The 24,409-nt window shown below is 30.4% G+C and overlaps 2 protein-coding genes, 1 long non-coding RNA gene and 2 other non-coding genes across 6 annotated transcripts; 4 read left to right on the top strand and 1 right to left on the bottom strand.

Moving 5' to 3' along the window:
• Window positions 1-1,849: 1,849 nt before the first annotated feature.
• On the top strand, window positions 1,850-2,045 carry LOC129284697 (U2 spliceosomal RNA). Its single transcript, XR_008586939.1, has one exon. It is a non-coding gene; the product is annotated as a U2 spliceosomal RNA (small nuclear RNA).
• Window positions 2,046-2,180: 135 nt separating this feature from the next.
• LOC129321411 (uncharacterized) lies at window positions 2,181-4,940 on the top strand. Of its 2 annotated transcripts, none has more exons than XR_008595994.1 (3): window positions 2,181-2,256; window positions 3,101-3,948; window positions 4,796-4,940. It is a non-coding gene; the product is annotated as an uncharacterized LOC129321411 (long non-coding RNA). The 2 variants fall into 2 exon arrangements; XR_008595993.1 differs by having other exon boundaries at window positions 4,637-4,940.
• On the top strand, window positions 3,563-3,758 carry LOC129284675 (U2 spliceosomal RNA). Its single transcript, XR_008586919.1, has one exon. It is a non-coding gene; the product is annotated as a U2 spliceosomal RNA (small nuclear RNA).
• Window positions 4,941-16,323: 11,383 nt separating the features above from the next.
• On the top strand, window positions 16,324-21,544 carry LOC129284401 (uncharacterized). The gene is made up of 9 exons (XM_054919869.1): window positions 16,324-16,714; window positions 17,188-17,372; window positions 18,081-18,259; window positions 18,763-19,047; window positions 19,138-19,196; window positions 19,293-19,329; window positions 19,447-19,518; window positions 20,325-20,646; window positions 20,767-21,544. Exons 1-9 carry the CDS (start codon window positions 16,582-16,584, stop codon window positions 21,187-21,189), a joined length of 1,695 nt encoding a protein of 564 aa, XP_054775844.1. The 5' UTR covers window positions 16,324-16,581; the 3' UTR covers window positions 21,190-21,544.
• A 140-nt stretch (window positions 21,545-21,684) lies between these two features.
• LOC129321348 (putative fasciclin-like arabinogalactan protein 20) lies at window positions 21,685-23,042 on the bottom strand. The gene has a single exon (XM_054967087.1). It carries the CDS (start codon window positions 22,977-22,979, stop codon window positions 22,041-22,043), a length of 939 nt encoding a protein of 312 aa, XP_054823062.1. The 5' UTR covers window positions 22,980-23,042; the 3' UTR covers window positions 21,685-22,040.
• Between the last annotated feature and the right edge of the window lie 1,367 nt (window positions 23,043-24,409).

Genomic DNA, 24,409 nt, shown 5'->3' with positions numbered 1-24,409 from the left:
CAACATTAAAAGAAGGGCATTGCTATCAAGTTGAGAAAGAAAGAGAAAGGTCATATCAAAACCAAGAAACTTCTAATCTTATCAATAGTTTCTTAGAACTACAACAAAAACGTTTTATCTATATCAATAGTGCCAGAAAGCAATGGTGTTGATAATTTTGGGATTAATATATGTGACGATGTAGACATGAAGGAGGTTTCAAATCGTATTGAAGATTCTGCACCTATTTTAAAGAGAGGTGATACCGAGAAACAGGTAGAAACCAGTAATATGACAGGGCAATTGCATATACAAATTCTACTTATGATGGTTATTCCTTTTGAAACTATTGATGATGGTATGCAATTTGATCTTGTTCCTATTTTACCTTGTTGGTCCCCTCCAATATTACCTCATTTGTTGGAAAGAATTTCCAAACTTGTACTTTATGATTTTACATACTCAGATTGTTTGCTGTTCACTTGATGCCATTTATTGGTATCTAATTTGTTAGAGAAGGTTTTCAAATAAAGACACAACTCGGAACCTCTTGATACTATTGTATTTTCAAAGTATATCCATAATTTTACTCTTCGGAGGAGAATTCTTCAAGTGGGGGAGAAATGATGGGAAAAAAAAAAATAATTAAAAATATTATAAGGATATTGCATATTTGAAAATCGAAGATATTTTACTCTCATATTAATTTTAATTTAAATTATTATTATCTTTTAACATCTATTATTATCTTTTTATTTAATTTTAAAATTTCTAGGATTTTCATACATTTATTTTTAGGGTTGAGTTGAGACTTATAAATAGTGCCTCAATTTATTTGATTTATACACACATTAGATTGAATAAGAATTACTATTTTCTTACCTCTCCTCTGAATTTTCTCTTCTTTTTATTCTCTCTACTGATCCTTTCTCTCTTTTTTGTATTTTCTCCCCTTTCTCCTTTCTCATTTTGCATTACCTTGAAGCTATGTTTAGTATCCCCAAATTCACCTTAATTAGTCATGACCATCAAGTAAATGGCGCAACCATAATGAAAGTGATAATCGCAGGAAAGCAATTCGGACATATCATATGTTGCTGTTAGTTTCATCTGAAAGTTTATCACGCCATTTGTCACTCGTAGTCGTACATGCTGTGTGCATGTTTCTGCTAATTTGCAGTAGTTTGATATGAAGGGCGTACGCATCTGTTCAAACATGCAAGCAGTAGAAATAGCCCATATCCCCTCAATTTAGTTAAGAAATGTTCACTCATACTTGGATATATCAAGTATTGGCGATCAAATAACTTGCATTTCCAAATTCCAATATCAAAGTTTCAATGTCAATTTCCAAGTCATTCGTTTTCTTTTTCTGCTTCAAAAGTCTAGCCTCAGTGCTTGATGGGCTTGTGCTAGAAGAAATTTCATCATCTGACAGATTTGTTGAAGGGCGTCTGCATTCCCTCATAAAACAATACAAGATTCAGTGGTGCAGAAAAGTTTAATGCCGTGACGATGACCCCATATGCACACACACGTCTAAAGAAACATGCCCTAAATCGCCGCATAAAATCCGAATGCTTCAGAGCAAGGAGGTGAAAATTTCCTGGCCAAAGAACTAACGAAAGAAAGAAAGAAACAGATTGAGAAAGTGAAAGTAAACCTAAGCCAAAACTCAGTAAGACGCAGTAGGAAAAACTAGTTGAGCTTATCAGCTTTCCTTGGTTGCTGTTCAGCGACACCACGTCCTTTGCTCTTTGCTGTTCTGCCTAAGCCTAGAACCTTGCTAGTATTAGTCCCACATAGGGAAATCGTTGTGCGAGCAAAGCGTTACCAGTTATAAAAGCCAAGGAAAGCCACGGAATCAAGCATACCTTTCTCGGCCTTTTGGCTAAGATCAAGTGTAGTATCTGTTCTTATCAGTTTAATATCTGATACGTGGGCCATCGGCCCACATGATATTAAATTAATTTTTGAAGGGGGAGATTCCGCTACAATAGCTTGCTATTGGGATCCTCGAGTGTCGCCCATGCCTTGCACTACTGCACGGGCCTGGCACGCCCCACCAAATCCTAGTTTGAGGCTTTTATCTTTTCGTTGTTGTGTGAACTTTAGGCTCAGGGCTCAACAAGGGGGAGTCCATTTTCAATTGCTTTTTGCAGCTCTGTCCAACATTTTTCTGATTGCTCTGCTATTGCGCTTAACATTAAATGCACATTTTGTTTTGGCCCAAGTGATACTGAAGTCACCCGATGATATAAATTGATCAGAATTCAGGTGCTATTTTCTAGTTTTGGTTCAATCTAATAATTTTTTTAGTCTATGGATTTGTTAAAAAAGATAAAATATAAATTTAAAAGTTCTGATCAAAAGTTTATTGTTATAAATTTGATTACACGTGGTTAAGTTTTATGAAGAGCTGTAGAGAGTAGAGATAGAGAATGAACAAAAAAAAAAATTGATAGGACTTTCGATTAATGGTTTAGCTGGTTTATTGAAAAAAAGTGGATTGTTGATATAACACAATGTTCGTAGTGTGACTTATGTAGACTGCATTTAATGATATAATACGTGTCACACTACTTGTTTTCTCTTTTAAAGTGATAGATACCAATAACATAATAGTTACAATTGCTGAAGGAAAATCTTTTTTTTTTCTTTTTTGCAATGAAAACATTAAAGGATGTAGGTATATATATCAATTGGGACAAACGAATAGTAAGTTTGGTGGTTTACCAAAAAAAAAAAGAGTACATATAAGATACATCTAAAATTTACTATTTGGTATTAATAGTAAAAAAAAATAATAGTACATAGAAGATACACCTAAAATTTATTATTTTGTTATTATTAAATCATTTAAACTACAATCTTTATCAAAAAAAATATTTTTCTCCCTTATTTAATTTAATTTTGTGGACTGAAAGGAGTTATTTCATTTTGATGGCAATGGAAAGGTTGATCTAGATCAACGGACAACATATGGTGTGTTGGAGAGGATGCAGACAACATGGCCGAAAAACAAACGATAAAAACATTCTTTGAAATGACATTTGCAGATGAAATGTGAACGAAGAACATGCATCGTCTCTTTAATTCTCTCTCACTCTTTCTTTGTTAGGTTCTCCATCTCTTGTTGATAGACTCAACAAAGGTGCAAGGGGAGGCTACTAATTTTATGCCATCTATTGAGAAATGTTCACTCATACTTGGATACATCAACTATTGGCGATCGAATAACTGCATTGCCAAATTCCAATATCAAAGTTTCAATATCAATTTCCAAGTCATTCGTTTACTTTTTCTGCTTCATCAGTCTAGCTTCAGAGCAAGGAGGTGAAAATAAACCTATGAGAAAACTCGGAATATAATCTAAGCCAAAACTCAATAAGATGCGGTAGGAAAAACTTGTTGAGCTTATCAGTTTAACATTGTTGTTCAGCGTCACCACGTTCTTTGCTCTTTGGCCTTTGCTGTTCTGTCCAGCCTAGAACCTAGCTAGTGTTAGTCCCACATCGGCAAATCGTCGTGTGAGCAAAGCGTTGAGCAGTTATAAAAGCCAAGGAAAGCCACGAAGCAAATCATACCTTTCTCGGCCTTTTGGCTAAGATCAAGTGTAGTATCTGTTCTTATCAGTTTAATATCTGATACGTGGGCCATCGGCCCACATGATATTAAATTAATTTTTTAAGGGGGAGGGTCCGACACAATAGCTTGCTATTGGGATCCTCGAGCGTCGCCCATGCGTTGCACTGCTGCACGGGCCTGGCGCACCCCACCAAAACTGAGTTTGAGGTTTTTCTCTTTCCGTTGTTGTATGGCCAGCTTTAGGAACATGGTTCGACAAGGGAGTTTCATTTTGGCAGCTCTGTGCAACATTTTTCTGGTCACTCTGCTATTGCGCTTAACATCAAATGCACATTAAGTGATACTGAAATCACCCAATGACATAAATTGATCAGAATTCAGGTGCTATTTTCTAGTTTTCGTTCAATCTAATTTTTTTTTTGTCTATGAATTTGTTAAAAAAGATAAAATATAAATATAAAAGTTTTGATTAAAAGTTTATTGTTATAAATTTGATTACACGTGGTCAAGTTTTATGAAGAGCTGTAGAGACAGAATGAAAAACATCAAAAAATTAATTTATTAATTAATTAATTAACAGGACTTACGATTAACGGTTTAGCTGGTTTATTTCAAAAAAGTGGATTGTTGATATGGCACAATTTTCGTGATGTAACTTATGTAGACTCCATTTAATGATATAACACTTGTTACACTACTGTTTTTTCTCTCTTTTAAAGTGATAGATACCAACAGCATAATAATTACAATTGCTGAAGGAAAATCTTTTTTTTTTTCTTTGCAATGAAAACATTAAAGGATGTAGGTGTATAAATCAATTGGGACAAACGAATAGTAAGTTTGGTGGTTTACAAAAAAAAAAAAAGTATATATAAGATACATCTAAAATTTACTATTTGGTATTAATAGTAAAAAAAAATAATATCACATAGAACATACACCTAAAATTTACTATTTTGTTATTATTAAATCATTTAAACTACAGTCTTTATCAAAAAAAAAAATCTCCCCCATTTAATTTAATTTTGTGGACTGAAAGGAGTTATTTCATTTTGATGGCAATGGAAAGGTGGATTTAAAGGACAACATATGGTGTGTTGGAAAGGATGCAGACAACATGGCCGAAAAAGAAACGATAAAAACATTCTTTGAAATGACATTTGCAGATGAAATGTGAACGACGAACATGCATCGTCTCCTTAATTCTCTCTCACTTTTGCTTTGTTAGGTTCTCCATCTCTTGTTGATAGACTCAACAAAGGTGCAAGGGGAGGCTACTAATTTTATACCACTAAAATTATATTCATATATTTCAAATCCTTTATGTTTATTTTATTTCAGAGGAAATATATATAAAACTGAAATAATTTTACCAGCAAGCGTTGATCATTGTGTAAAAAATAATGGTTAATTAAACGTGAGGTTTTGAGTTTGAATTTGTGTGGATATAGGAAATAATTTTTTTGGAACCATATTAAAATAAACTAAAATAAATTTTTTAGTCCTAACTTCCAGCCAAATAATTATTATTTTAATTAAATAATAATACTTTTTTTAAAAAAATATAAGCCATTAAAAAGAGAGAGTACAGTGTTTTCTACACTGATTAATATGGGATCCAAATACTGAATTTCAGTGGCAAAAGAACATTTCTTTTTCTAGAAAAATGAAAAGCTTACATTGAGTTTGCTTAATCTTTTATTAACAAGTGTTGATCCTTTTGTAAATAGCATGGATACTTAAATGGGGGGCTTTGAGTTTAATTCGCGTGTGAGAGTGGAAAATGTTTTTTGAAATCATATTAAAATAAAGTAAAATAATTTTCTTGTCCTAACTTCCAACCAAATAATTATTATTTTAATTAAATAATAGTTTTTTTAAAAAAATCTAAACCACTAAAAAGAGAAAAGTAGATTGTTTTATCGTACACTGAATAACATGGGATCCAAATAATGAATTTCAGTGGCAAAAGAACATTTCTTTTCTACAAAAATGAAAAAGCTTACATTGAGTTTTTTTTAATCTTTTATTTTCATCATTCTTTGAACTGTGAAACAGTATGATTAGTGAAATTGTGATGAATATTAGAGACTTCATTAGCTGGAAAAGTGGGTATTATCTGATGATGGAGGATCCAACAAAATCTCGCAAAGTAATCAACCCACTTAACTCATTGGACGTGGACAAGTTGAATTATTCATCACAATAAGTCGGGTAATAATAACATTAATTTCTTTTTTGGCCGAAGCATAACAACATTAATTTCATGTGTCTTTTTCACACTCAAAATATCAATTACTGTCTTTGCCAATAACTTTTTTCCTTTTGCAATAATTCAACCCCACTATATATATATATATATATATATATATATTATCCATTCATTTGTGTTGGACTTTTAATTTCTTATATTAGTAATGACCCGTTTGATAAAAAATGAAATAAAAAAAAAAGAATCGAAGGGAAAAAAATAACTTAAGAATAAGGAGTGTCCTTTATAATAAAAAATGCAACAAGAAAAGAGGATCATTATTTTCATTATTTTTCAGTAATGATATAATACGAATATAATACTTCATCAATAAAGACTCCAAACAAGGCCTTGGAGATAATGAAGTTACTTTAAGCCTATAAATAAATTTTGCTTCAGTTTTACATATAAATTTTTTTAATCAATTCATACAATTAAAAAATTAGTTAATCCTAATAATTATGTTTGAAATTAAAAATTTTAGACTAAAATGTCTTTCTGATTAATCATTATTTTTTCCTTAATTCAATAATACTATTATTTAGTGGAAGTACAATTTATAAAATACGTGATAAATTCTTTTTAAAAATTATTGTTTTGTTTATAAAAAAAAAAAGAGGAAAAGCATATGAGCTTTGCCTGTATTGAAAATAGAGGGAGTACATTAAGAAAGGGATATGAGAATGAGTTGCATAAAAGGTGATTTTATGAAATAAGATGATGCAATGATAATGTGTTGGTTATAACTAATCTGTGCAACATCCCAAGTGTTGGAGTGAGTTAAGGTCAGAGATCGTAATCAAAAACCAAGTGTCCACTTTGATGCTTACCATCACCACCTAACAAATCTACACTTATGCCAAAACCACATTTACACTTGTGCATATTATGTACCTCTCCGATGTTTTAATATAAGACTTTGTGCTTGTTAACAAATGATATGTAGTCTTTTTTTTTTTTATTTCACTCTTCTTTGTAATTAATAACTATGACAAATTGGTGTATAGAAATTCAAATGATAATAAATAAACAAGGAGTAAAGTTAAAGAAAAAAAAATTAACTACTTTAAGGGCCCGTTTGTTTGAGATTAAAAAATAAATAATTTTTAGATAATTTAAAAATTTTATAAAAAGATATTTATTTTATTGATATTTTATAAAAAGAAATTATTTTATCTTTAGTTACAATAATAAAAAATGATTACTTCCTCTAGTTTTTGTTATATGACACTTTTAACTATTTTACATATATTAAAAAATTAATTTTTTCTTACAATCATAAAAAAGTGAGATGTGCTTTCATTTTTACTCTTAAATTTAAATAATAATACAACTATATTAAACACTTTTACGCTAATCAAAAAAGAGTAAAATTGAAAAAATTATTTAATCATTACAAAATATCTTATATTTTGAATCAAAAATTACTTCTAAAAAGTATTTTATAAATAGGATCAGAGGAAGTCCGGAGGAAGTATTTGTTATTAGATATTTTTAAATTTGATTATATCTTCTTTGATTTCTATTTTATGAAAATTATTTATTATTTATTTATTTTAAAATTTTATGATATCCTTGTGTATCTCACATTTTTAAGACATTTATTTTCATCTACCATATCAGATTATTTTTAAAAGCTACTTAAAATAATTTTTTAAAATAATCATAAATCTACTTTTTTTTTGGATTCTGATTACTTTTAAAAATTTAAACAAACACTATAAAAACTTACAAAATATTTTTTTTTAATAAAATAAGTTAAAACAAATGAGTCCTAACTTAGCATTATATTAAGTATTAAAAAAATTTTAAAATTTACCTTATATTAAAGACAGGAAGGAATACATCAGTAGCAACAATTAATGTTAATTAATTAGCTTAGCTATCCACAATTCCACACGTAGCTGGTCATATATTTGCCACACATTTTATACGCGTCTTGGACTTCTTTTTCAATCACTAGTATTAATTGATAAAATAAATAATTGATGTTTATCTCATGGATTTTGACTTAATGCAGTAATTTTTTAATTTCAGTTTAATCTTATAAACAAAATTTACTCTTTTTATTTTGATATGTCGTTATCTGATGTCTCTTACCGGATTAGCGTACGTCATTTGTTACATTTAAATTGAAAAACACGACATTATTTTAAACTGTGCATTTCTTCTTATGACGGGTGGCTTACTTTGTTTGACTGTTTGAGTGTATAAATGATTTAATTTCAACTCGATTAATTATATTATAATAAAATATAATAAGAGTTGTTACAGTGGATTAGCGTGAGTGTTGCTATGTCACCTACTAGATTATAGATTAATATGTCAATATCGTCAATAAAATGCAACACTCAACATTGGTCCTTATTAATTAAATCACAGTTGTTTTATTGTCTTATTCTTTTGTTTTTAAAAAAATGACAATAAAATTCTTTTGAATTATATAAATGATAATTTAATCTTTCAAAAAATTATAATTTCACTTAAACCCTTAGGAATTTTTATATCAATAAATTTTAAAGTAAAAAGATTATTTTATCTTTATTAATAAGTTGTGATTTTTTATTTAATTTTTGTGATTCTCTGAATACAAGTCGCTATTCCTTAAACAAAAATTGTGATTAAGTTTGCCATTTTGAGAATTTATTTTTAATAACAAAAATTACACTTAACACGTTGTAATTTCTTATTCAATTCTTATGATTCATATAATAAAAGTTATTGTTTTTGAAGTAAAACTTAGGATTGATGTTTGTTTTTTAATCAGAAAAATTACATTTGATAAATTGTAATTTTTCGTTCAATTTTTACCATTCATAAAACACAAGTTGTTATTTTTTAAGTAAAAATTATTATTGAGATTTATTATTTTTAGTAAGGATAAAATGGTCTTTTATTTAAAAATTTATTGCCACAAAATTTTTTAAGAATTTTATTAAAATTATAATATTTTGAGTGACTAACTTATCACTTAAAGCTAAAATGAAACTTATATTTTATGATTCTGAATTTCTGATATATGAAATATATATATATATATATATATATATCCTAATCTGGTTGTGTCTGGATTCTCTGTGTTTGTAATGACATATCTATTAAAACATTTTCATGATGAGCATGGAATTGAGGAAAGTGGCAAGTCACAAATAGCTATTTTGTCTTAATCTTTTCGCTTTGCCACATATGAATATAAGGATGGTGCACTTTATTTGAGATAGAAACTCCTCCTTCTGTATTTGATGTTTCTATTAAAATATGTCTCTCTCTCTCTCTCTCTCTATATATATATATATATATATGTAAGGTAGGGATCAACTTCATTCACTTATATTTATAAACCATTTTTAACATATTTTATTAAAATTAAAAAAAATTAAAACTCATTAACCTATTTAAAAATTTAATAAATTTTTAGCTTTGCTCTTAATATTAAATATACACACTTTCATAATATATTTTCTCTTGTCAGCAATTAATAGCGAGTAAAAGAAAAACAACTTAAATTAAAAAATTAATGATATAACTTATAAATAAAGTAAAAAAAGTTTATAAATAGAACTGAAAGAAGTAATATAAATAATATTATGAGAATTTGTAGTCCAGCAATCCCATTAATAAAGTATTCCCTGTACATTTTGATTTGTAACTAATTTTCATGTCACAATTTTTTTTGTGTATAAATATTTTCTTATCAAAAGCAAAATGTTAAAATGTCATGTCATTTATATTTTAAGATAAATAACACTATTTTTAAGCTTAAATCAAATGAAAAATCATCAATTGTATGAATCTACTTAATTATCTAATCCACAGAGCAATAATCACTTGAAGTGAAAGCTCAAGAGCCCATATTTTTCCTTCTTGTGATAATGTTTTTTCAAAATTTACTTTATTTTATGGGAAAAAAAGAGGACAAACTTGAGATGACCCTTAATCCTTATGCCTTAATTAATTTTCATATGCAAATTAAACATTTAGTGACTTAGTGGGAAGCATACTCATTACTTCATCTTTTCTGAATTTCACATACTGCAATCATTGTTGACTTTAAATTTTTCTCTAAGTAAACATGCATGTCTCCATAATTTCTTATTTTCTTTCTCTAGTAATATATATATATATATATATATAGCCCTTTCTACTTCTTACAATCTCAGTCATTTTATTATAGCTGTAAAAAGGGAGGCTGCACTTTTAATTTTCATTGTCTTTTATAAAATTTAACGAGAGTGTATGAAATTAGAGAAGGAAAAAAAAAAAGATTTGAATGAATATACAATCATGTAATCACATAGGAGGACAATTAATTATGAAATATTATTATTATTATTATTATATGTTTATTATGAATATTTTAATTATATATAAACTAAATCCAAAATAAAAAAGATTACGATCAAAAGCACTATGTGAATGCCACTTTGTCAAAGAAACAATAACTACACGTGGGCTCCATGATTCGTATAGAATTTGAAGTGTTTCATAGCGTGTTTAGTTTATGAATTTTGCAATTTTTTAAAATGAAATCCACATAATAGTGAGACATATTTTCTCATGCAACCCAAAATATAAGGTACCTTAATGCATAACATTTGTAAGCCTGTGCATGTGAAAATGTGGCAAGACGCTAAATATGTGACAAAAAAATTGAGCAAAATTAAGCTAAGAAGGTGTATAAATTAATACACCTATACAAAATCGGAGGGAGAGGCAAGTAGAAAAACACTACCAAATGAAAAGATAGTAATATAGAAAGGATGTGTCCCATATGACTTGGGATTCATTTATTTTTTATTGTATATATGTATACTTCTATTGAAGACAACTCTGTTTGATTCACAACATAATATTAAATATGATCAACTCTTTTTTTAGAAATATAAACTTTAATTTGTCATGTTAAAAAGGTTAACTCTTACATATGAAATTTACTTTATTCATGTGTTCATTGTTTGTCTTACAATACCATAATATCTTAGCATAGAAATAAATCCTAAATGTAGGAGTTAGGTGACTAATTTATTAAGAAAATTATCTAAGTTAGTCATTTATAAAAAAATGTATATTAGTTTTTTCTATAATATCTCTTCTTTTAATCATTTATATCGAATTGTGTATAATGAATTGGAAAGGTTTTGGAGAAAGAAAACAAATGAGGGAGATAAAGGAGATTAGCGTCTTACATTTTAAATCAAAGCAAACTTTTCAATTATCTCTTACATTTAAGATGGGAGGTAGTATAGAAAATTACGAAAAGAAAAAATTCAAAAATAATTATTAATCTATCTTTTTATGTAAACTGACTTATAAAAAGGAAAATTAATTTTTTTAAAGAATAATTTATATATAAGATCATAGAAAAAATTATTGTAATTCTCGCGTGCCAGTGCCACTGATGATATGTTGATTTTTTTTTACTATAAATAACAATAATACATAATATAGCGTAGGCTTGGTTTTAACTTTTAAGTTAAAAACTTTATTTAAAAAACACACAAGAATACATAAGGAAAATAGAATTTGGAAAAGCAAAAGGTGGAGAGTAGAAAGGGAAACGCATTAACGCGTTGCGGTGGGGAAAGGGAAAAGGGAATTCATGTATTTATTATTTTATTTTATTTTTGGTCGAAGGAAAAGGGAATTGGGATGAATGAACGAATACGCGAAATATGCGTAAAAGCGTTCAGATCCAAAAAGATATACGACGATCGGGTGCGGTTAGCGGTGCGGTACTTTTAATGCACCACTCTGGGCCCATCCAATCACTATCACGTGGGACCCACTTGCCGCCAGTCACGCCCTCCTCACGTGATTCCCCAATCCCACCTCCTCCCCCCGCCGTCCATTGATTCCTCTTCATTCCCGCATTCACATCTCCGTTGCTTGTTCTTTCTTACTTTCCTTTTTTTTTTTTTTAAGTAATTTTGTTTAAAAATGCATTCACGGTTCCTGTTTGTAAGACCGAACTTTAGGAGATGATTTGTTTCTATTTATCAGACAAATTACAAAATTTAAAAATTTTTTAATATTGTTTTAAATTTGCTCCTATTTGATGCATAAAATAACTTGTTATGAATGATATCTTCTTCATTAAAGATTAATAATAAATAAACTATACAATAAATAAGGTTATATCTAAAAAGTTACATCCTGCATTGAGTATATAAGACACTTTTTTAAAGTATTATATTAAAAAATATAAAAATTAATATATTTTTAAGTATTTAATTAGGAATATAATTAATGATATTTCTAATTGAAAAATAACATTAAATAAAAATAAAAATTTTAAATATTATTAACTAATTTGTTGTGAACATATCCATAAAACAAATTTATTTAGCATAAATTACTTAAAAAAATTTAAAATTCTAAACGGAGGGAGTAAATATATTTAAAATGTGAACTAGTTAATTAGGTTTAATTGATATATGAAAATTATATAATTTTATCCTGTAAAAAAAGAATTGGGGTTAATCTTAAGAAATTTGTAATGAATTTTACGTAGGAATTTTTATTTTTTTTTACTTGCAACTTGAATGGATTCCTTTCATTGGGCTCCACACGCAAACAAAGGGAACATGGGACCCGCCCGCCCGCCTGCTCCCTCGCTCCTACAAAATCTGATTCTTTTCTTATCAGGGTGGTGCATGATTCTACTGTGTGCGTAATCGCATCAGATAATATCTTCATTGTTAATTCCTCAGAACAGCATGCCGTTCCGTTTAGATGCTCCCAGATTCCTCCGTTTTCTTTGTCTCCGTTCCCACTTGCTTGGAAAAACGGAATACTAACTCCGTCCTCACCATTTTGCCCCTTCCCCTAATATTATATTATCTATATTTTTTTTTTTATAAGTAGGTTTGGAAGTAGAAGTATTTGTGGTATAAATAATTTAATTTTGTGTTAGTATTAATAATATGAATCTCATGGTACAAAATAATTCTTTAATCAATAATCAATAAATGAAACAATTTCAAATGATTTACATCCAATTTAAATTTCCTTTTGCAATTGAGCTAACAACTAACCTTTTCATTAAGCGTTGGTGACTTTAAAAAGTAAGAAACTGAATCATCATCCACTGAATCGTCCTTATGATAAAATTTGTATGGCTAGAAATGTGAATGAGAGTGATCCTGTGGGGGAGGGGAATAAAATTTCAATAAAAAAAAGAAAATAAATAAAATAATTTCCCAAAACAAAGACCTATTATGTTTTTTTTTTTAATTTTAAAGAAGGCACTTTGGCCCAGAAAAGCCAATTACGTAAACTGCCTTTAAATTTTTTCTTTTTAAAATTTACAAATGCTTTTCTCAGAATAATAAGTTAAGTTATCTTATATGTCAATTAATAATTTTAACTAAAATATATTCTATTAAATTTAAATATACATATTAAACTAGATAGAGACACAGACACCGTGGTTGCACAAGGTTTATTGTTGGATCAAATCAGTTTGATGATTTTTAATCTTTTTCATTTTATAAGATATATTTTGAATTGATTTAATATTTTATTGTATAAAATATTTTGATAAAAATAATAATTCAGTAATAAAACTTAGAGAAAATTATTCATAAGTTTCTTATAACATATTTAAATACTATAAAGTCTATTGACAATTTAACAAAGTAAAATTATAACAATTTTAATTGTTATTTTTGTTGTTAAGTTGTTCATAAAACTTGTGGTATTTAAATATTTTGTGAGGATTTCAAAGTAATTCCCTCTAAAACTTATTCTTAATTTGATATTCCCTCTATTCTAAATTATAAGATATTTTTAAAGAAAATTTAGCGTCTCAAAATATAAGACACTTTGATAAAAATATAGTTTCATTAATGATACTTTTTTAATATTATTCTTCCCATCTATTCTCTCTTTTCAATATTTTTTGGTCAGTGAAATATTAAATGAAAGACATTTTTAAAAGTTTATATTTTTTTTAAAAGTTAAAGTTGTAAAGTACATTTAATAAGCTTTATTGATATTTAAAATTTTATTTAAAAGTATCTTATAATTTAAAATGGAGTAGTATTTTTTTTTTTGACTTTCTTAAATTGGTATTCAAGCTCTTTAGATTCCAAATTTTAATGATAAGGCAATTTGATAATTTTTTTTTTTCGTGGGACCTTGAACAATTTGAAGGATGCATTTTCAACAATAAAAAAGAGAAAAAATTACACCTAAATTTTATAGAAGAAAATTTATTATCAAAAAGTCTATAAAGTTTAAATGATACTCACAAATTGTAAGTTGTAAATATTTATTGTTCAGTTGTAAAATTTAAAATTTAGCAGTATTTTGTGATTTTTTTAAAATTTCTTAATAATAAATTTTATTTTGTGAAATAAGTGCAATTTTTCTTAAAAAAATATGTAGGCAAATGTACCCAGAAGCTCACTAAATAAAAATAATAAAGAGTTATTTCTATTGACAGGAAAGGACAAAACAGTAAAATTGTTGTGGTAAATTTTACTGTAGAAAAAACAACAAAACACTGTAGAAAAACAGAATTAATGAACTTTACAAAAGTTAAGACTACATAAATGTCAAATAGAAGTTATTGTTTGATAAAATATTTAATCTGAATAAACGCAAAAATGGAATATTTTTTAAAATAATAAGTGCATTATTACATTGTTTTGATAAAATTTTAAAATTATATAATTGAATAAAACGAAAAAATACGGCATTAAGTGGTGGAGCGGAGAGCTCCATAAAGTCAATAAAAAAGATTAAAAAAAAAAATAGAAGAAGAAGAAAAGGCAGAAAAGCAGGAGAAGATAAAACCAAATGGCACAAGCAAATCCCGGCACCCAAGCTGCTTGCAGCGCAAGGCAAGAACAACAAACAAGGGATTGGGTTTAGCTCTTCACACTTTGCTATTTTATTTTATTTTATTTTATTCAACAGTTTAAAATATTTTTTTTTCTGGCTTCTATGTTAAATAATATGTTTGAGGGTTAAAGGATAAAAATATTAATGAATTTTTTTTTGTGAAGAAACCAATATTTTTAAGTGAGAGACGGTGCAAAAAATTTCATAAAATGAGTACAAAAATACTCAAAATGTTAAGTTTAATCCGTTAATGTTGATTGTTAAAAAAAAACTATAATGTAAAAAAATGCTTATAAATTTTTTCTCTAAAAACTTCTAATATTTAAAGTCAACACTAGTGCACGGTACTTATAAAACAAACAACTTTCTACAATCCATTAAGTTTGATCTATTTTTAAAGTTTTATACTCAACATCAAATTATCTTAACAGATTGAAAAATATTAGATTTTGTAATTTGGGTCAAGCTTGATTTGTTAACTTGAATAAATTTAAAAAATCTTAATATCTAGTTTGAGAGTTTAAATTTTTTTTTTACTTTGACCTCATTTGTGTTGCTTGAATAAGCTTAAAAAATCTAAACCAAGCTCAAACTCAAATAAACTTTGTTCAAATATTCAAATTATTTTTTGCTATTAATAAAATAAAATTAAAATTAGGTAAAAATTAAAAATATTCATTTTTAAGATAAAAATTAAAATTGACTAAAAAATAGAAGAATATAATAAAATAATATTTTAAAATTTAGGTATTTAAGTTAGCTCAAACAAGCCCAAAAGCTCAAATTATTAGGATTGAATTTGACTATATAACTTCTTTTATAAAGTTAATGAATATTCATATATCATTGTTGTCTTAAAGATATTAGAAGCTTTTAAATAAAAAAATTTATGGTATTTTTGTACTCTATGACTATTTCTTTTTTTTTAATCAATTAACATTAACGGACGTTAGTTAAATTTAACTGATTGAATACTTTTGCACTCATTTCATTAATGTTATGAAAATTCTTGCACCGTCTTTTATTTTAAGATATTTGATGTTTTGGATAAAAAGTTTATAAATATTTTTATTCTTTAACCCTCATTTAAACAGTGTCTTTAATAAAAAAAAATAAAAAACTAATGTCATGGTGCAACATATTTAGCCAATTTTACTCATGGTGAAACCAAATTTATTGTTGTCTTGTCGTATCACCATATTATTAACAAGCGGTGAATATACTGATTGAATTCATAAATAGTTAAACTAGTGCTTTTAATGATTTAATAAAGTGTTTTATTTATAATCAATTATATCTTAATTAGTTCAATAATGAATATAATTAAAAGAATTATATTAAAATGTTAGATAAAAAATTAATTATTATAAAATTTATGATCAATTGAATTATGATTGGTGTTGTCAATAACTTAAATTTAATTATTAATAAATTTTATAATAATTAATTTTGTTGTGTGTGAGCTACGAATATAATTCTCCCAATCAGTACATCATTTTTGACGGCAAGTGATTGGCTTTGCTTAATCCAGTGGATTTAGAGACACAGTGAGATACTATCACTTTAAATATTAATTAATTAAAGTACTTCCACTGTTTATTTGATGACACCCGCCTTTTTCGTTTCCTTTTTATCAATCTTCTTCGCAGCCCCCACGCCATGTGAATGTGTGAGTCTCTCTGCGATCCCTCCCTTCTCTCTCTATTTCTATAAAAGTCTCAGAAATCTCTCTCTTTAGTTAGATCATGACTCTCATCCCCTTAAACACAATGCTTAACACGCTTTGAGTGTCACACTATTCATGCTCTGCTTCAGCCTTCGCGTTTGTTCCCCCCCCCCTCTCTCTCTGTGATTACTGCGAAATGAAAATGGTGGGGTGGCCTCTTTTGAGGTGAAGGCTGAGTATTTCTGCAGCAATGAAGGCCTTCGTTTCATCATCTAATGGCGTTTCCTTATTCTTGTTCACTTTGCTCGTATTGCTATTGGTGAGCTCGATTTCGGCTTTATCTTCAAGTGGGTCGATCAGGCATCCCGTAAAGTTTATCTTAGGTTCGTCTTGCGAGTTTCTGCAATTTTGTTATGTATAGATAGCATTCTTCTCACTCGTTGTGAGTTTGACTCTCACTGGCTACGATAATGGGTTTGGCGTGGATCTTATATTCTTGTTTCTCTCACTTGTTTTGGGAAGATTCAGGAGGGAATCTGTGCTTCATTTTATTATGAATTTTCAGAAATGGGATCGTTATAAATGAATTTAACTTAAATACGCATTCTTTATTTTGTTGCTGGGTGTTTCTTTGGGGTCCCCGAAATGAAAACTCTGAGACCTTCCATTTTGATAGATTTTCTTAGCAACCATGCGAGCAGAAGCTTGGTGTAATTATATCGTTTTGTGATTATTTTTTGCGGGTTATTTTGGCTTTAAATTTGGTGTAGAATTAAGATCCTTTATCCCAGTGAAGAGTATAAAAGATATTTTGATTTTGTAATCTATTTTGTTCCTACGTTGTCGTGTGTTTCAGGAGAAGAGAATTTGGGTCCGTGGAAGAATGAAGTCACACAAGCGGCTCTAGCACCAGTGCCAGAATCAAATTCGCCTCAGGAAAATCTTATATTGGCGGCAAACAGGACGAAAAGGCCTGACATTCTTCGAGGTTTCCGACGTTATCGAGATGGTTGGGACATTGCCAATAAGCATTACTGGGCAGTAAGTACCACGAGTCTTTATTGTTTATGTTGTGAAATGGATACTTTATTCTGTTATTGATGCTTTAATCTGTTTTTTCCTACTTTAAGCAATAATTTTCATTTTTCTGTTTTACTCAGAACTGAGGAAGGTTACGTGCCTTAAGCTAACTCTCTTTGACAATTCTGTCATAAACATTTATGGGTACTTGTTAATGCTTACGGCTTTGAAAGTTATTAAATATGTTTCTAAACTATCATCTTACAGAATCTGAACCATTTTGTCCATTTCCTCTTTGATCCTGTTATTAGAGATGCCCCTTTGGACACTTATTTGGTGATAGTTCAGGGGGTATTTTCTGGTTTTCCAAATTTGACAAATTCTTGCAAATTGATCATTGTTAAAAGGGAAATTTGTTGCCTTCTAACCTTTTAAGGAATGGTTTTTACTTCATCTATTTATGCCCATTGAGAATCTGATTTTCAGGTTATCTGTATGGGGTTTATCTCCATTGTCTCTCAAATTTATTGCCTTCTAACCTTTTCAAGCAATGATTTTTGTTTCATCCTTGTTTACCGCTTGAGAATCTGATATTTGAGGTTACCAGTTTATCATACAGTACTCAATCTATTTATTTCCGAGCTGATTCAGATTTTCTATGTTTCAAATAAGCCTTGCGATTCTGTTATTCACTTGAATGAATAATTCTTTGAACTGTTTTTCATGCAGTCAGTTGGGTTCACTGGTGCTGTTGCTTTCATTCTTGCTGGCCTATGGTTTATTTCATTTGGCTTGGCTCTTATAATTCATTTATGCTGTGGATGGGGAATTAACATCAAGGATGAAGGATCAAATCATTCACAGAGAATTTGTCTGATACTGCTTATATTATTCACCTGCGCTGCTGCGTAATACTCTTTATATTAATGTTCCTTTGTCAACTTCTTATGCTATGTTTCCCATCCTGGTCATTGAAGACTTATACCTAATTTTCCTAATCTGTTCTTGTATTATCTGCTCGTACGTTTTGTAATCTTACTTAGTATTTGTAATTTATGGATCATCACTTTGACATGGAGGTTGTCCGTAGAATTTACTTGATATATTCCAATCTGATGATTGTTACATGCTCTGAAATTCTGGGAATCAGTTTCCAACATAGGATAAGCAAGATTTCTCTTCAAACTTGTATTCAGCATTTGCAACCTATTAATTGATTTTTATTTAGAGCTTGCAAACATGATGAAGGAAATGGAAACTGAAAGTAATTTTATGTTCTCAATGTTTCTTAGAATTTCAAACTGCTCTCATACACAGCTCAAAATGTCTATTTATTTTACATGTTTAAAAACAATGTGTTGAACCTTTCCATGTTTCTCTTGCTAATTTGTCCTGATCTTATATTATACAGGACTGGATGTGTCGTCCTATCTGTTGGGCAGGATAAGTTCCATGACGAAGCCTTGCAAACCCTAGGTTATGTTGTCAATCAATCTGATTATACAGTGCAAACTCTGAGAAATGTCACAGAGTATCTCTCCCTTGCAAAGACTATAAACGTCGCTCAGATGCTTCTCCCATCTGATATCATGGACGACATTGACAATTTGAATATGGATCTAAATGCTGCGGCAAATACACTGTCTGAAAAGACAGATGAAAATTCTGCCAAAATCAAAAGAGTGTTCAATGCTGTGTATGTTGTCATAGACTTGTCACTCTGTATTTTAGTTTTCAGAATCAAAAATCAGAATTTGCGGTGCTAAATTTTGAATCCATCTTGCAGGCGCTCAGCTTTGATTGCAGTTGCAGCAGTGATGCTCCTCTTAGCTCTAATTGGCTTGTGTATGTATCCATTATAACAGCCTGAAAAGTTTGAGCTAGTTTTTATATCTGTATTCTTGAAGTCATCTTTATAACCGGCTAATATATTTTCTGCAGGTTTGTCTATCCTTGGACATCAACATGCAATTCTAATGTGAGCTTTTTATTTTTTATTTTTTGTTCTTTGTTTTGCTCATGGCCTGTTTGTTGGAGAACAATCCTAATCCTTGTCACGCCCTCACTTCTGACATTTGGTTTTAAAATGTTGCAGATTTGTTATCAGTGGATGGTTACTAGTTGCAGTCACATTCATTCTTTGTGGGGTGTTCCTCATATTTAATAAGTAAGCCACCGGAATTGTTTTCCCCCTTTTTGACCTTTATTTTGGGGAGGAACTAGGAGGAATTCTTAGGTGGATCCGGTCTTTAAAAAAGTTGGTAGATTAAACCAACCATGGATGAACATTCAAGTGTATTTATTAGCAGACGTTTCGGTGGAACCCACTTTTGACATTTTTAGGTGCCTATGCATGATAAGTTTTAGATTAGTCTAGTAAATTTTTGTAAGCCAGATTTATTTAAAATTTACTAAGAAAGCAGTCATTTTCCTGAGAGAAAAAAAATACTCCCAAGATTTTGAGATATTTTCTTTACTCTTAGAAAATTAAAAAATAATTTTAATTATTTTTCTTCCTATTTATCATCTAATACACTTACATATTACATGTGTTTTGTTATTTTATTGTTCATTATTATTTATTATTTATCTTAGGTAGACCCTGTTTTAAAAAGTAGGTAGATGAAACCAACCATAGATGGACATTTGAGAAGTACATTCATTAGCGGGCTTTTCAGTGGGACCTACTTTTGACATGGTTAGGTATCTATACACTACAAGGTTTTGTTTTGTTTTTTGTTTTTTTTTTTTGGTCTATTAAACTTCTGTATGCCGGATTTATTGACTTGGCTACCTGTAATCACCCGTATTAAAATTGCAACTTAATCCAGAACAAAACCATCATACGACGAGACAATATTGAACTAAAATGCTATATTCTGCATTTTCTGGTAGTTTCAATATCCGCAGTGACTCACTGACATTAAGGGCCAATAGATCTGGCCTGATATGATGGAATTATTTCGATTTCAGTGCAATTTCTGATGCATGTATGGCTATGGGAGAATGGGTAGAGAATCCTCATGCAGAATCTGCTCTTAGCAACATCCTTCCCTGTGTTGATCAGAGAACCACAAACAAGACACTGGTTCAGAGCAAACAAGTGGTCACCAATATTGTAAGTGTCGTGAATCGGTTCATCTACAGCATTGCAGATGCAAATGCATCGCCAAATGATCCGAACTATTACAATCAGTCCGGACCTGCGATGCCACCTTTGTGCTACCCTTTTGATTCTCAGCTCAAGGAGCGGCAATGTACATCTCAAGAAGTTTCCTCCTCCAATGCCTCATTGGTAAGTTCTAACAAGTTCATCACTTAATTGAAAAAGATATGTACATTTACGCTCTGCTGGAACTTTAGCGATGATCATTTTGTCAAAATGATCGTGTTTTTCCCTGATCAAACTTTTCAGGTGTGGAAGAACTACGAGTGCCAGGTAACAGAATATGGTTTTTGCAGCAGCGTCGGCAGGGTGACGCCGGAGATTTACTCACAGTTGGTGGGTGCCGTTAACGAAAGCTATGCATTAGAACATTATACACCACTCTTACTCAACCTTCAAAATTGCAATTTTGTGAGGGAAACATTCCAAGAAATCACTTCAAGTTACTGTTCTCCATTGAACCATTATCTTAAGGTTATCAATGCAGGGCTTGGTCTCATTTCAGTTGGTGTCTTGCTCTGTCTTGTTCTCTGGATACTCTATGCAAACCGCCCCCAAAGGGAGGAGGAGTTTGCGAAACCATCCTTTGCACAAAAACTAAAGAACAGATTTAGCAAGAACCGCAACAACAGTGCAAATTCATCATTCTCAAACACAGCAAGGGAAGTATAGATTGTACAACAGAAAATTAGAAGCCGAAAGGAAGTAGGTCATTGGTGTTCTATTGTACCCCATATTAGGGGATGAAACCAAGGTGAAGCGAAGCTGCACCGTTTGAGTTTCAAGAGAGTAGTATAATCTAGCTTGCTATATATTTACCTATACAGAGAGAGAGAGAGAGAGAGAGATATGGAGGGAGGGGGGAGAGGGAGGGAGAGAAGTTGTATCCATATAAAGAAAAAGCAAATATTTGTTGAGTCACAAAAGTGTCATGTATACCTAGTCTACTTTTTCTACAATAAAAATGGCAGTGAAATTGTTCCAATGTTTTCCATCATTAAATCATTCAATGATGACATGTTGAATATTAGTGATCTAAAATATTAATTGGGCTAGCAAGAAATGGGTTTCCATTATTAAATGCTAACTTTGAGTCTGTGTAACTAAAATTTTGGTCAAGTTAGACCCTAAAAAAATAGCTTTTTAAGAAAATATTAATCATGTTCACAAGATTTTTTTATTAGCAACAATTAAGAAAGCTACCACTAAAGAAAAACCAGAGAGAACCAAAAATGGGGTGAGGATCCATGTGGATATGATCCAATGTAAAGGATCTATTTCCTCTCAGCAATATAACTCTCCCTCTTTCAGTGCCACATACAGAAAAAAAACAAAAAAAATGAGAACTTCCATGAACAAAGTCAAACCCTTCGAATATTAACCGATTGTTGAATCAGAAGTCGGTAGCACCACCAGAGGTTAAGCAGTTGAAAACTTGAAACCAATAAGCAACAAGTACTTCAGAAATAACGATGGAGTATCTTTAAATCTGCCTACCACATCAAAGAAAGCTTCTACGACGTCTAAAGCGCCACAAGAACATCACTAACGCCATGAACAACAAGCTTGTCATTGTGGAACATATTTGGAAAGACAACTGAGACTCCGTTCAGCACCAAAACACCACCAGACCTCGTGACGTTAACAGAAAAACCCTCCAAAATCGTGGGTAACTCCGACACGTTGTCCAAGTCCACCAGATCATTCCAGAGAAGCTTACACGGTACAACATGGCGAAAAAAGAACGATGGGTACTCGCTGAAATTCCCAAGCAGGTTCTTCACCATTTCATCTTCAGGAGCAAAAACGGTCATCGTGGCGTCATCCTTGATTCCATTCATTTGCAAAGCAAGAAACGTCGCCGTCACAGAGTACCCTGTGGATCTAAGTGTTTCCATGGCTTGACCGAGCGAATCGGAGGAACTCGTAGTCTGGCTTTTCAACCCACACAACAGATTAGGGCTAGGTCCCTGAGATGCTGTAGTATACTGAGAATTGGGATCGAAGAAACTGTCGATTCCGTAGATTAGGAAAAGGCCATCCTCATAAATCGGCGAGGAGCCAATGATTTGGACGTAGTTAAGCGAAATCTCGAAATCGGAATGCGACTCGGTGACGATCAGAGAGTGGTTATTCAGCATCGTTGGAATCTCCGAGCCCGCGGGGAGCAATCGGAGGTTTTGTGGAGGCAACGGTAGGGGGGAGAAGTGGAAACGGAGGATATCAAGAGAAGGCTGACCCGATTTTCTAAATGAAGAATCCGATGGAGCGAAGATGGTGAGAGAAGGAGTTTGTGAAAGGAGAGTTTGATAAAGGGCTTGGAGAGTAAGAGACATGGAGCTGTATCCTGAATCGGAGAGAATGTCGGCTGCGTCAAGGATAGTTTCATGGGAGAGAGAAGAGGAAAGGGAGAAGAAGGAGAGAGTGTATAGAAGAGGAAGAAGAAGACAAGAGGCAGCCATTGATTAAGCTCGAAATTGAGAGAGGGTTTTGTCTTTCTTCGAGGTTCTGGTTCTGTTAGGACTTTGGCGGGAGATCACTGGGATGGCGAGACCGTTGAAAGTCGTTTGACAATTCCTATCCAAAGACAGAAATGCCCCCGGCATGCCTTACTAATTACTAACTTCATCATTTAGGCTGAAAAAAAAAAAAAAACTACTAAGGCTTAAGACTGAGGCATTTCATGATATTTTTTAAAAAATAGGTCTGAACGTATGAGAATTTGGATTTCAATTTAAATTAATCAAATTTTATTTGAATAGATAAAAGTTCATAGATTGAGGTTTGAGCTATTCCGAACTCTCTCATTTGTTTCACCTTTTTGATTAAAATTTTAGATTTCTCTCTCCCATCTTTAAAATTTTTCACACTATCCAAAATTTTAAAAACATAAATTTTAAATGTAAAAATTTTAATATGGTTTCAAATTCAATCTATCATGTTAGCAAATAGCAATCTTTGTTCTTAGTTATCGTCTTAATACACTTAATATTACTGGCGTGCATGATGTAGTCGTTTATTTGTTCACCATTACTTATTGAAGTAACTACTGCCTTATTTTTTGACACTGAAATTTTATTTTTTTTAACAAAATTTGAATTTTGAATGATCTGTAATATCACTTCTGGTCTGACTTATATAAAAAACATTCATATATATATATATATATATACATACATGTGTGACTAGGGCTGCACAAAGATTAGACAAGACTGAATTTTGATGTCTTACATAAAAAGGACCGGATTACATAATTTATAGTTCGATCTAGTCCAATTGTAATTCAAAAATTAACAAGCCCAAATTTGATCTATAGGACTAGGAGACTAGTCTTGATAGTCTAGTACTCAATTATTTTTTTTTCCTGTATGAGAAATAACAATTCATCTCATCCTGATAAAGTAAATTAAGATAATAAAAATATTTATAATTATAGAAAAATACATTATAATATCTAACAACAACAAAAACAAATATTTTAATTACAATCTACATGATTCAAATTCATAACTTCAACAACAGCAACAACAACATTCAACAAATTTTAGCTAGCAACATGTCTAACAAACATTAGAACAATAATTTAGTAGCAAATTAAATTAAAATTATATTAAATAAAAGTGTGAAATGTGAATGAAGGAATAATGTGTTTCAAATTTTAAGCTATTTAAATATATTAAAAATAATTAAAATAATTTCATCGAATCGGACTGGACCAAGTGGTCTGAGAGTTTAGCCTCTTGTCCGATCCAACTCGATAAGTTAGTTTGATTTTTTTGGTTTCTAGTTTTTTGGACCATTTTTTTACTGGACTGGATAGGATTAGACTTTTTTGGGTTAGATAAGACAATCAAACTTTTGTACAATCCCAGTGTGATATATTATTCATCAA

This window comes from Prosopis cineraria, unplaced genomic scaffold (genome assembly GCF_029017545.1).
Source record: "Prosopis cineraria cultivar Desert tree isolate PC_DT_omini unplaced genomic scaffold, ASM2901754v1 PC10, whole genome shotgun sequence".
Taxonomy (NCBI): domain Eukaryota; kingdom Viridiplantae; phylum Streptophyta; class Magnoliopsida; order Fabales; family Fabaceae; genus Prosopis; species Prosopis cineraria.
The sequence above is the reverse complement of the archived record's forward strand: the minus strand, read 5'-3'. Positions and strand labels throughout refer to the sequence as shown.

What these genes read in the sequence shown, in the direction of transcription:
- LOC129321348 (XM_054967087.1), bottom strand. Translation starts at nt 22,979, where the DNA reads ATGGCTGCCTCTTGTCTTCTTCTTCCTCTTCTATACACTCTCTCCTTC.
- LOC129284401 (XM_054919869.1), top strand. Translation starts at nt 16,582, where the DNA reads ATGAAGGCCTTCGTTTCATCATCTAATGGCGTTTCCTTATTCTTGTTC. An exon ending in TTATTCACCTGCGCTGCTGC is followed by an intron (nt 18,260 to 18,762) that starts GTAATACTCTTT and finishes TATATTATACAG; the next exon opens with GACTGGATGTGTCGTCCTAT. An exon ending in CCTCCTCCAATGCCTCATTG is followed by an intron (nt 20,647 to 20,766) that starts GTAAGTTCTAAC and finishes CAAACTTTTCAG; the next exon opens with GTGTGGAAGAACTACGAGTG.